The sequence below is a fragment of the Myotis brandtii genome, unplaced genomic scaffold (assembly GCF_000412655.1).
Source record: "Myotis brandtii unplaced genomic scaffold, ASM41265v1 scaffold350, whole genome shotgun sequence".
NCBI classification, from domain to species: Eukaryota; Metazoa; Chordata; class Mammalia; order Chiroptera; family Vespertilionidae; genus Myotis; species Myotis brandtii.
The window spans coordinates 1,060,505-1,073,565 of NW_005363468.1; the positions used below are offsets into that span (position 1 = coordinate 1,060,505).

The following is a 13,061-nucleotide window of genomic DNA, read 5'->3' on the forward strand; positions in this document are numbered from 1 at the left end:
CCTCACCCCCTGAGGGGTCCCAGACTGCGAGAGGGCCCAGGCCGGGCTGGGGCCCCCCCCCCCCCCCCCCCCCCGAGTGCACAAATTTTTGTGCACCGGGCCTCTAGTCTATATATATGAAAGCCTAAGTGACCATTATGACCGAATGACATGCACTGACCACCAGTGGGCAGACCCTCAATGCAGGAGCTGCCCCCTGGTGGTCAGTGCGCTCCCAGAGCAGGAGCACCGCTCAGCCAGAAGCCGTGCTCATGGCTGGCAAGCGCAGCTGCAGTAGCGGGAGCCTCTCCCGCCTCCGTGGTAGTGCTACCAAGCCACGGTGGCAGGTGCAGCGGGGCCAGGATGAGTGGCAGTGGAGCTGTGCCCTGCCCCAGCTGGGGTTCCTCCCTGGCCACCTGTTGCTTTGGCACTGCTATGTCCCTCAGGGGGATGTCAGACTGCCAGGTTTCAAAACCCCAGCAGTCCAACATCCCCTGAGGGGTCCCGGATTGCGAGAGGGCACAGGCCAGGTTGAGGGACCCCACCTGTGCACGAATTCGTGCACCGGGCCTCTCGTTTTTTATATTTATAGGAAAGCGTTAGGATAGAAGGGAGGAGTTGTGAAGAAGGCTCAGGCCTGAACTAAAGTTCTTTAAGGAGATAGAAGTAATCTCTCCCCTATACATAGCTGGGGACAATCTTTGCACAGACTCCAGCCCCAGTTTATCTGAGAGGCTGTTTTTGATTGAATTTATTGTCGTTTTTTTAAATAAAATTATGTTTACATTTATTGTAAACTTTATAAAGTTCTTTGCACAATATAGACTTACAACTGCAAAAACTAATATCACTGAAAATACTCAGAACTCTTCATAAATTAAAAAATAAAAACAAGACAGCCCTGACTGCATTGCTCAGTGGTTGAGCATCGACCTGTGAATGAGGAGGTCACAGTTCAATTCCTGGCCAGGGCACATGCCCGGGTTGCAAGTTCAATCCCCAGTGTGGGGCGTGCAGGAGGCAGCTGATCAATGATTCTCGCCCATCATTGATGTGTCTATCTATCTCCCTTCTATGAAATCAATAAAAAATATATTAAAAATAACCAAGACAGAAAAATTGGGCTAGTCCATTTCCTTTTAAGAATTTGAAATATCAGTTTCAAATCAGTAAGTAAGATGATGAGATAAGGATTATATAACTGTGGGGCCATTTGTTTCTAATTTCTAGCCCTTGATCTGGGTTGCATAGACTAGACACAAGGCAGAATAATGATGCATAAAATACCACTAAAAAGTCCATACTATAGTCCTAAATATCATACCTTATTTGTAGAGCAAGCATGTCAAACTCGAGGCTGGTGGGCCACATGTGGCCTGTCAGCCTTGAGTTTGACATGCTTATTATAGACAAAGCTTTAGAAGATTTCAAAATTTCTTAGATTTAGAAAAACTGTCGTATTTACATAAAAAGGGTCCAGGCTCTTTATTGTAATAAGAGTTTTAAAAATTGAAAATGCATAATGAAAGGCTAAGCAGCAGCTATGCTGCTGTCTTTGAAGATGAAGGAAGGGGCCATGAACCAAGGAAAGGCAGCCCCTAGAATCTGGAAAAGGCAGGAGGATGAATTCTCTCCTAGTGTATCCTAAAGGACTGAATTCCGCCTTCCAGTGAAAGGTCATTTTATTAATTTCAGTTGACATTCAATATTATTTTATGTTAGTTTCAGGTGTACAACATAATGGTTAAGACAATTACATCATTGACAAAGTGATCCCTGATAATTCTACTACCCACCTGGCACCATACTGTGACTGTATTCCCTATGCTGTACTTTACAGTATGACTACCAATTTGTACTTGTTAATCCCATTACTTTTTCACCCAGTCCTCTAACCCCCATCCCATCTGGCAACCCTCAGTTTGTTCTCTATAACTGTCAGTCTGTTTCTGTTTTGTTTAGTTTTTTTCTTTAAATTCCACATATAAGTGAAATCATATGGTATTTGTCTTTCTCTGTCTGACTTATTTCACTTAGCATAATATCCTCCATCCATGTTATCACAAACGGTAAAATTTCATTCTTTTTTATACCCGAGTAATATTCCATTGCATAACGTACCACCACTTTTTTATCCACTTTTCTATTGATGGGCACTTACATTGCTTCGATATCATGCCTATTGTAAACAATGCAATGAACATAAGAGTGCATATATCTTTTCAAATTAGTGTTTTGCATTTCTTTGGATATATACCCAGAAGTGAAATTGCTGGGTTGTAAGGGGTCCTACTTTTAATTTTTTGAGGAACCTCCACACTTTCCATAGCAGCTGCACCAACCTGCAAACTGTGGGGCTTGTTTTAATACTACCAAGCAGCCAGAAAAGTTTTACCTGTTTGCTCACACTCAACATTCCTTTTAAAAAGGCCATATATGACATGTATAAAAGGACACAAAACCTTTTTCCTCCAAGTGAATTAAGAGCTTATCCTTAGAATAATCAGTCCAGTAAAAGAATATATAATTAATATCCTCTCTTGTTTTAAATAGGGGAGAGAAAATGTATAAAGTTTAAGGAGCAGGAAGCTACTTGGACAATAAAGGATAAATGTGAGGAAGATGCTGGAAACAAACTGGCCAACCGTTTGGCTGTGAAACGGAGGGAAAAAAACACATGTGGTTTTGGAGCGCTGCTCTTTGTATAACATGCCAACAATTTCTTTAAAAAAATGAAGTCATCACCTTAAAGGAACTGCAGTCCCAGAGAAGTCATTAAATGCACCAGAGCAGATCATAAAACGATAAACTTCCTAATCTTGTTTTTTCTGATTTCTAAAGAGCCAATTTTGATTGAGGGTTTCAAATACTTAGAGTTCAGTAATTTCACCTTTTGACTATTTTCCTCTATAACAGTGGTTCTCAACCTTCCTAATGCCGCGACCCTTTAATACAGTTCCTCATGTTGTGGTGACCCCCAATTTTATTGTTACAAATTGAACATAATTAAAGCATAGTGATTAATCACAAAAACAATATGTAATTATATATGTGTTTTCTGATGGTCTTAGGCGACCCCTGTGAAAGGGTCGTTCGACCCCCAAAGGAGTCGCGACCCACAGGTTGAGAACCGCTGCTCTAAAAGAATATATTTATGCCAGTTTGTGGGTATACTTATCTTAATAGTGAGCCAGAATTAATAAGTGAGGGTATATTTATTGTAAAGCCCTTATATAATTCAAACTTCAACAAAATGGTTTCTCTTAAACAGAGGAAATTTTATCAATTTACAACTTAACAGAAAAGTAGCAATCACACTGAAGTTATACAGTATTTCAAAGGTCTGCATTTAATTGGTAAATTCCTGCGTGGCCCAACTCCTATTTTGAAAACATTCTTGAATCATCTCTATCGAAAAGCCCTACTTCATCTTTTAAGGATAGTTCGAGAGGTTTAGAAAATTCTTAAAAAGTACTTACTTATATGAATGTTATGCTTTTTGTGCTAGTCACCTGAGTCTGCTACTTTCACGGAATTTCTTCATTTATTAGTATTCTTAGGAACAATTAAAAATCTTGAATGCTTTTTTAACGTAACTATTAGAATATTGCTTAAAAATTCAGGTTCCATCTACAGATGTCCTCATTCAGCTTTGCTCTGGAACCAAGTTCTGTGGTGCACAGCTAACAAACTTGGCACAGGAGTTTGCTTATTATCCCAATGCAACTCTGTAAATCTAAACTATTGTTTTCCTGGAACAACTTTCCTAAGAACCCAGTAAAAGACGGCCTTACCCAGTTGTAGCCAGTAGATAGAGATAATGCAAAGATCCAAGTTCTCCCTATGTACTTGAGTAAGGCTCTGCAATTTCTCAAGCTATCTGTAGTAACGGGCTGGGTTTTTATTTTCAGGCTATCGTATAGTGCCTATAATTTGAAAAATAAAAGTGAATTCCTCCACAAATGAATTATAAAATGACATAAAATACAAGCCCTATTTTTTAAAAAATTAGATTCATCAGAAACAAAATTACTCCAACAAGTTGAAGTTTCTAAATGCTTCCTGTCAGTATCTGTACTTCTCTCCTAAGGGCCATGATGCAGGCATTGGTCTGAGGACACACCAGCGCTGACAAAGCTTGCTTGAGAGTGCATCCCATTCAGTCAGTAGAACTTGGTTCAAACGTGGCTCTTAATGCTCGCTGGGTAGCCATGGAAAAGGTCCCTTAAGCTTTCTAAAGCCTATTTACTCGTGTGGACCAGGTAAATAATATCCATGCTTAGGCTTTTTATGAGACCTCAGAGATCATGTACTAACCTCTCAGGAAGCACTCAAATGTTAACAGAAACTGAATATGATTGGTACAGTAAACACTAAACACAGGTGTTTTTTTCTCTGATTCTTGCTTCATCATCTTACTGTTTTTTCCATGAATAGAGACAATGTGTTCAGCTGATCATCAGACACTTAAAGGACCCTGTAACCTTGTTTGATGGCCCTAATTGGAAGTACAGCTACTTGGAGACCCCTGCCAAAAACCTGTCCTCTGGATGAGAAGTTTACCCTCTTCCTCCGAGCTGGCAGCTTCAGTGGGCAGAGGGGGGCTACAGTGGCAGTGAAGGAGTCAGGGCACCTATCACCCAGACATGTCTGCAGTCAGTAACGCCCATTAGTTTCATTAGGCAAGATCCAGTTCATTCTTCGATTAATCTTTATAGCTACTATTTATTGTGACCTTACTATGTCAAACATACATGGCTTCAATCTTTACAACAGTCCTCACAGATGAATCATTTTAGAGCTAAGAAAACTAAGGTTCGAAAGTATTAAGTTGCTTATATCACACAATGCCAGTTACTAGCTAGTTCTAAAATACTAGCCAAACACTTGTGCTCTTTTTCATCTGGAACCACAGCCACTCTACATATGGTGTCCAGATTAGTCTTTAGCTTTAAGTGGACGGAACAAAATCAAACTAATAGAACAGTTCCAAAAGCTGCAAGAGCTGTAAAGTCAGTCTAAACTACCAAAGAGTACTTAAGTGTAAAAGGGTAACTACCATACCAGAAGACAATAGCTCCTACCACGAAAATGTCACTGGGGCTAATTTTAAAATCTTGGTACACTGTATTCATGATTTTAAAATGTTGGGTATAAAGAGCCTATATAGCTGATATAAACTGTAATTCTCCATGTTAATAAAGGGTTGGGAGATTGAAATCAAGATCACATAATGTGCTCACTTGGGCCAACACTATTAGAGTTTCAGCTTCTTTCCAAAAAAATTCCTGAGATATTATTATGCAGCAATTCTGCCCCTGTGCATTTTACCTTTCTGCCCCAAGGAAGAAAGGCCTAAAAAATACACAAATGTAAAACAACTCCATGAAAGACTGATATGCTGGTGGTAGAAGGATACAAATCAGTAGAATAAAGATTTTATAAACCAGAGATTGTGTTGTTTCTGTTAGGTAAAGGGATTTCTTCATATGTTATTTTAATAAAAGGAAATTTCATAGGTAAAAACCAATATTCAAAATTATAAAACAAATAGAACTGTCTGTGTATAATCACTGCATCAAAAATTTTTACAAGACTCAAGAGAAATTCTTTAGTTGACAAATGTGGTTTGAAGGGGTAATAAAACCTTTTTATGTCTAAAGCAAGAGTCTTATTTCCAGTTGGCCCAAAAACAGATGTTTCATTTCCCAAAAAAGTAGGTTCTCCACTGTAAAGAAATATTCTTGTGTAGTTGGTTTCTATCTTCTTGAACTCTGCTCCAAGTTCAGCCAACTTCTTATATGTCCTTAACACAAATTTGGAACAGTCGTAGGATTCAAACCATGTCTCTGCCCCTTTTTCTGGGCTGGCTTGGACAGTCCATGTCTCATAATAAATCCCTGTTTCATTGTCCTGTTTTACCCACTGTGCCATTTTGTTAAACATGTTTCCTAGTGAAAAAAAAAAATCACTTATGTGAATATCAAAATTAATCATGTTAGTTTTAAGTCAAATGTTCTAACCAGATTAAGGCTATAGATGTACATACATAAACAATAGTTTTTGAATTTCCAAACCTGCATCTCACAATAGGAATCCAAGCTCAGTCAGTTTTTATTCCATGTTCAAGGCACTAGATATTTCTTAATTGTAAACATTAGATATAATAATAGGCTGTATAAAGATGAGTTTTACATACACTAATTTTATAGTCATTTAAGCTATAATCAAAGCAAAACTATACACAAAAAGAAGTTGTATTTCTTTACCACTCTCTACAAACCTTGTATTCAGAGGCAAAAGAGAAAAAGGAAGCAGGGGAAATTGTGTAAGAGCAAAGAGTGCATGGGGTAACGCATACAAGAACTGAGGAGGGTGAAATGAGGAGCTCAGTCACAAGGCATGGCATGCGTGCAGTCTGTGTGGCTCCTGAGGAATAGCTAGAGAAGGCTGCCTTCCAATGTGATAAGACAGTGGTTCTCAACCTTCTGGCCCTTTAAATACAGTTCCTCATGTTGTGACCCAACCATAAAATTATTTTCATTGCTACTTCATAACTGTAATGTTGCTACTGTTATGAATCGTAATGTAAATATCTGATATACAGGATGGTCTTAGGCGACCCCTGTGAAAGGGTTGTTCGACCGCCAAAGGGGTCGCGACCCACAGGTTGAGAACCGCTGTATAAGAGGACGCACTGTACCCAACCCGCCTAGGACATTTGGTATTTCCCTTTCTTCCTGTACTTGCAGCTGTTGAGATTCTGCTTACAACCTTCCTACCCACCACACACATTCTTCCAATAAATCAACTAAAACTGGAAATGTTTTTGGCCAAGTTCATGGACTATATGGACACCTGGATGGCTAACAGTCCCTCCTACCACCTTGTACCAGAGCACAAGAGCCTCTAAAGCAGTGGTTCTCAACCTTCTGGCCCTTTAAATACAGTTCCTCATGTTGTGACCCAACCATAAAATTATTTTCGTTGCTACTTCATAACTGTAATGTTGCTACTGTTATGAATTGTAATGTAAATATCTGATATGTGGATGGTCTTAGGCGACCCCTGTGAAAGGGTCATTCGACCGCCAAAGGGGTTGCGACCCACAGGTTGAGAACCGCTGCTCTAAATGGTAACAAAACACTGTACTCTGCATGTTTACAAGCTCATCTGGGCATTTATGATGGCTAAAAGAGCCTGGCCCCGACATTTCACTTTGTCACTATGGATGCTTCCTAGGTTACTCCAACTGGAATCTGTAAAATCAGTACTTCATGCTATAAAATAGAGTGGCTGTTTTGTCAATTTTATAGAATTAAAATTTTATAGAATTAAACCTGTTTTCTTAAAACTTGGGAGACTGTTCTTAGTGTTCTTCAACTTGGAAAAGCCAGTGCTGTGATTAAGAGATAAGAATGCTTTGAGCCGAAACTGGTTTGGCTCAGTGGATAGAGCGTCGGCCTGTGGACTGGAGGGTCCCGGGTTCGATTCCGGTCAAGGGCATGTGCCTGAGTTGCGGGCACATCCCCAGTGGGAGATGTGCAGGAGGCGGCTGGTCGGTGTTTCTCTCTCATCGATGTTTCTGATTCTCTATCTCTCTCCCTTCCTCTCTGTGAAAAATCAATGAAATATATTTAAAAAAAAAAAGAATGCTTTGAAACACTGTTTTGTAACATGAGAAAAGGCCAATGGATAGGATTAATTGCAGAGCAGATGGATAACTTAAAAGATTTAAGTACTGGCATATTACAAAATATTTTCCAGGAAACTGATCTCTTGTTCATATGACCATATGTTTATGTCAGAAGGAAGAATTTTCAGATAATGAGCTGGGAGGAAATGAAAAAGGAAAGATGTGAACTGGCCTAGAATGAAAGAGTAGCTATTTATTATACCGAACACTGGTAAAAAAGAAATGAACTTTTATATTATTGGGATGGTTTGTAGCAATTAGAAAGTAGAAAACAGCATGGTATATAGTTGAAAGAAAGATTAGAAAACAGCACAGCATATAGTTAAAATATCCCCAGATGACATGTAAGAGACACCAATTCTATTCCTGGTTCTACATTAACCTATGTGACCTTAAAAGACAGGTAGATCATGCCACCTGGCTGAACTTTAATTCCTTATTTGTAAAAAGAGTATTTTATCTTCCCAATTGAACACAATCCAAAATGCTCTGTAAAGAGCTGTATAAGCGGAAAGCATGGTAATTTCCTCAAGTCCTGTGGTTCATTGAATAGTTCTTATAACAAACAGTGGTTTTTTTATTTCCACTTTTGTGGAGAACAACAATTTATAATGTAGAGTCCTGTAAATTATATGGGCAAGCTCCCTACCTCTAAAAGCCTCATCTTCATTCTACACACGAAGCAATGAGTCAGTAAGATAAAATGTGACCAGTTTCTGATACAAGTTCTGCTGAACTCCTTTCTTTATCACTAACTAAATGCAATACGCACGCAGCAAAATTCCAACTGTTTTAGCAACTTTCAAATACTGGCACATGCAAGAGAACAGAAAATCTCAGAGATAAAATATTTAAATTGCTCAAGAGGCCTCAAATGTGTGAGATCATATGTTTTAGGAGGCAATGTACAAAGTAGTTAAGAAAAGAGTTAATAAGGCTTGACTGCCAAGATTGCAGTCCCACTTCCTTAGTTGTGGGACTTTTAGCTCATTGTGCCTCGGTTTCCCTATCTGTAAAAATGGGAAAACTAATAGCAACTATCTCAGGGGGCTTCTGTGATTATAAATGCTGTGATATATGTAAAGTACTCAGAACATGAGTGGTGGCTATTATTATTAATGTATTATCACTAAAAGCCTCTTCCCAGATACAGTTAACGGGTCCTTTAATGAATTATTTTTTTCAGGCATTTTATGTATTTCCCTCTATTATTTAAGAAGTCCAATTACATTGTGTAAATTGTTTTATCATGTCATTTATTTTTACCATGGGAATAAAGGAGATAAGCTACTCATCACTTACACTTGAAGTTTTGCATGAGTAATAGTTTGGGTCAAAGGTTAGTGGTTCTAGAAGTACATTTTATAAACTGACCCCTATAAACTAAGACATTACTGAAATGCCTCAATGAAAAAAATTTCTATCATTTAGATATTTAGATGCAATCATCAAATAATGCCGTATTTTTTTTAACTTACCTGATATGGTTGCTACTTGAACTAACGTCCCATTCTCCTTCCAGTGACCATCATCAATTCCTTCAAAAAAGCAGGCAGCTCCTTGATTACACCAGAATGGGGCATTCATTTCAGGTCGGAGATGGGGAAATGTGCAGTTTCCAAGTTGGAAAAGTTCATACCATTCCATTGTGTAGTTCTTGCCAGTTAAAGTACTCTTGAATCCAATGGCATCGTGCATAATTTTCTGTGTAAAGATCATACAGGCATAAAAGTATTTGTGAAGCAACCACTGGTCCAGGAACCAGAGGGAGCAAATGTGACAGATATACCACAAATGCAAGTCAAGCAGAACAATGTTCAGCTGTTCCTTCTTCCATGATGCTACTCGGTCCACTCTGTAGCTCCTCAAATTTCAGGCCCTCGTCCACTCTGATTGCCACTGCAGCTCACCTCAGATCGGGAAAACGTATGCTATGTGGACCGTTCCTAATTTCCTTACATCTTAGAATGAGTGTGAGAGGCCGCCATGCCACAGTCTCAGGAAGGAACTCTATGTACCTCACAGGTGGTGAGATACTCAAATGGTGGACTAACCCAGGAAAAGTACATTCAACAGGACCTGAAAATGAAGAAGTGTTTCCTGTTTTGCCCCTTCCTCTGGGCCTCCTCCCTTCCTACTTTTCCAGGAGCTGGGTACAGGAATTGAGTTTGGATTCAGAATATTAAAAGGAATGAGAGCAACTTCATTTATTATTGTCAGGATCACGAAACCTGATAATGTTGGGGTTTTTTGATTATTCAATTTTTAAAAAATATTTTATTGATTTCAGAGAGAAAGGGAGAGGGAAAGATAGAAACATCACTGATGAGAGAATTTGATTGGCTGCCTCCTGTACAACCCCTACTGGGGATCAAGCCCAAAACCCGGGCATGTGCCCTGACTGGGAATCAAACCCTGACCTCCTGGTTCATAGGTCAATGCCCAACCACTGAGCCACGCTGGCCAGGCTTGACTACTCATTTTAAATACACGCAGAGCAAAACCAGTAAACATAATCTAAACTATTTCCTCAAATCCACTTAATAATCACATAATTTAATTAACTGAACTTGTAAGATCAAGATAGATCCTTACCAAGTGTCCCAGGAGGTCTCCATATTTAAATTCCCATACTGGGGCTTGTAACCGAAAGACTTCAATGACATCATCACCCTTCATAACTGGGGTAGGGGAGCCAGTTGGACAGAAAGTGTATTTAGCTTGACAGTAAGGATCTGGTGCCGGACGGAAGGAAAAGCGTCTAATAAAGAAAAAGAAACCATCAACTTAGGATGCTTCTTCTTGCACATTTTAAAATCCAAATTTTAACTTCACTGTCAATAACATTTTTAGAGAAAACATTTAAAGCTAAGCCCATAGCATATAAATATACATTTTATTTATCCTGTGAACAAACTCCAATGATTTCTTTTACAGCAAGAGATATATTAAAAACACGTGGATAATAGCATGCTTCCCTGTTTCTTGCTCCCACTGGGAGAATTTTGAAGATGGGGACCATACCTTAAAGTGTTATAGCTCTAGATCTTATTTAGTAGACAAATGTTTACTGAATAAAGGAATAGTTTTCAAATGATACTTAATTTCCCAAACAATCCATATGCTAAGTGCTAAGATAATTCAAAGATAATTATGATTAAATAGAATATGTTCACTATTTTCTTAAAAATTCACTAATATTCCTTAAACCAGTATTTATTGAGGACCTACTATGTGTAGGACACTATACTAGGAAGGAGGGAAATAAAAATTATAATGTCATTCCCTTCCTCGAGGCGCTTTGGGTCTGGGCTGGGAAGACATTAAACAATGAAGCGCAGTGTAGTAGGTGCTAGACCAAAGAAATACACAAAGTCCTATGGACACAAAAGAGGAAGAAATCATTTCCACCTGTATGGGATAGGTGGGCGTGAGGAGGCCAAAGAGAGAGATGAAGAGCTGGCCTAGGTTTTTAAGCTACTTTCGAAGATTAGGACAGAAAGGGAGAGAAAACACTAAGTATTATAAGATAAGCACAAGACACTGGAAGAGTCTCTGGTGGGTAATTAAGACCAGGCTTTAGGCTTCCAGGCAGGAGTGGTGAGAGGAGAGGGAGGCAGCCGAACCGCCTGAGTCCGACCACCGGGAGGGCAGAGTCGAGGAGTCAGCAGAAAGGATTTTAAGTAGCAGATCTGATATGACTGATTTTGCTGTAAGATAAATCTTATTTTATAAATTAGAAGAAGGGAGAGAGGCCAAATTAAGGCTGAGAGGTCAGTTTTAGGAGGTTACTTCAATAATGCAACAAGAAAAGAAAGTGGCCTGAGAAGGCCGTGGCAATAGGACGACAGGGGAACTCAGCTCAGTGTTTACTGGTCACCTCCCATATTAGACACGGGGAGAAAAGACGAAAGGGAAAGAAGCTACCTATATCTGTGCTCTAAGGTTCCAGCTAGAGCTACTGTTGTACAATCCTAGCACATCAACAAAAATTCTTATTTTAATTGAAATCTAGATGTTAGCCAGAAATAGTAACAACCCTCAGGAACATTGACCAGATTCAGCTGTTTGATAGGTGCTTACCTGGTTTAAACAAACGTTTGATTATGTATGTCTCACCTGCCCACTGCAAAACCTATTTTACGTCTAAGGTAATTTCAAAAGCATAACTTAGTTCACACTTAATAAATTTTCTTACATACAGGTGAGGTTATTAGATAGCAACATATACTTCATATTTGAAACTGTTAAACATAAGAAGTCATACTCAATACCCTGCCCTTAAATCAAGTAGTTTTGTATTTACACTTTCCTCCTTGTTTTACTGAATATTTAATTTTTACTTCCTATGAACATTTTATTAACATTTCCCAGAACACCGGCATCAACCACAAACTTCTCTTTTCATGTACAGCAAGCAAAACAAGAACTGGTGAAAACCACTCCGTGAGCAAAATCCACTAATATCCAGGTTTGACAACAGCTGGCATTTACTAGATTTAATCCCCCCAACAAAACTAAGGTAGTGCTACCACTATCCCCACTTTCTGACGGAGGACACGTGGGCACAGAGGTACTGAACAACTTTGCCAAGATCACACAGCTAGTCTTGATGGTGCCGGATCTGATCAGCGGCAGGTGGAATCCGAAACTCACTCCCAACTCACTATTTTGTCATCTAAAATAGTTGTGAATGATGAGAATCATTGGCTGCCTCCTGCACCCCCACACTGGGGATGAGACCCGCCTGCGCCCTGCCCTGAATGGAACCCTGATGGCCATGCCCAGCCACTGAGCCTCACCAGCTGGGCTAGTTTTTATGCGTTTTCAAAGCTGCTGGCCTTTCCCGAGCCCCATGTGACAGCATGTTTTATTTCTCTGTGTTTAGCCACCTGACAGTATCAGGCCAAGTAAATACTCTTCTAGGTCAAAGGCTGGATTCCGCCTCACGGTTCTGCAGCCTCCGCGCTTGACTTGCGAGCAGCGTCCTACCTGCGGGCTTAAGACGGTGGGCGAAGGAAGTGTCACCCGCCCGCCTGGGACTTCCCGGGACATCGGACTTTCAGCGCTAAAAACGGGAAGTCCCGGCGAACGGAGACCAGGGGATGCTGCTGTAAAGTCTGCCAAAGGTTATGCACTCACGGTAGCTAATGATGGTGTAACGTAATAAATGTGAAGTTAAAAGTCCCCACTGTTCCAAGAGTCTAAAAGTGACGCGATAAAATAGCTTTACGTCCCTTTTCTTCCAGAATTCAGGTCAGCCCTGGGTCTGTCCCCTCCTCACTGACGCAAGTGTCCCTGAGAGACCGCAGGGCGACACGCAACAGGCAGGGGCCACTCCTGCGCTCCCAACTTCCTTCCACACCGCGCCGGGGTTTGCCCACGG

At 40.0% G+C, this 13,061-nt stretch overlaps 1 protein-coding gene across 1 annotated transcript; it reads right to left on the reverse strand.

Moving 5' to 3' along the window:
- Positions 1-3,170: 3,170 nt before the first annotated feature.
- Positions 3,171-10,436, reverse strand: CLN5 (ceroid-lipofuscinosis, neuronal 5). The gene is made up of 3 exons (XM_014544073.1): positions 10,271-10,436; positions 9,154-9,379; positions 3,171-5,930 (listed from the first exon to the last, which is right to left on the reverse strand). The coding sequence occupies exons 1-3, from the start codon at positions 10,352-10,354 to the stop codon at positions 5,419-5,421; spliced, it is 822 nt and encodes a 273-aa protein (XP_014399559.1). The 5' UTR covers positions 10,355-10,436; the 3' UTR covers positions 3,171-5,418.
- Between the last annotated feature and the right edge of the window lie 2,625 nt (positions 10,437-13,061).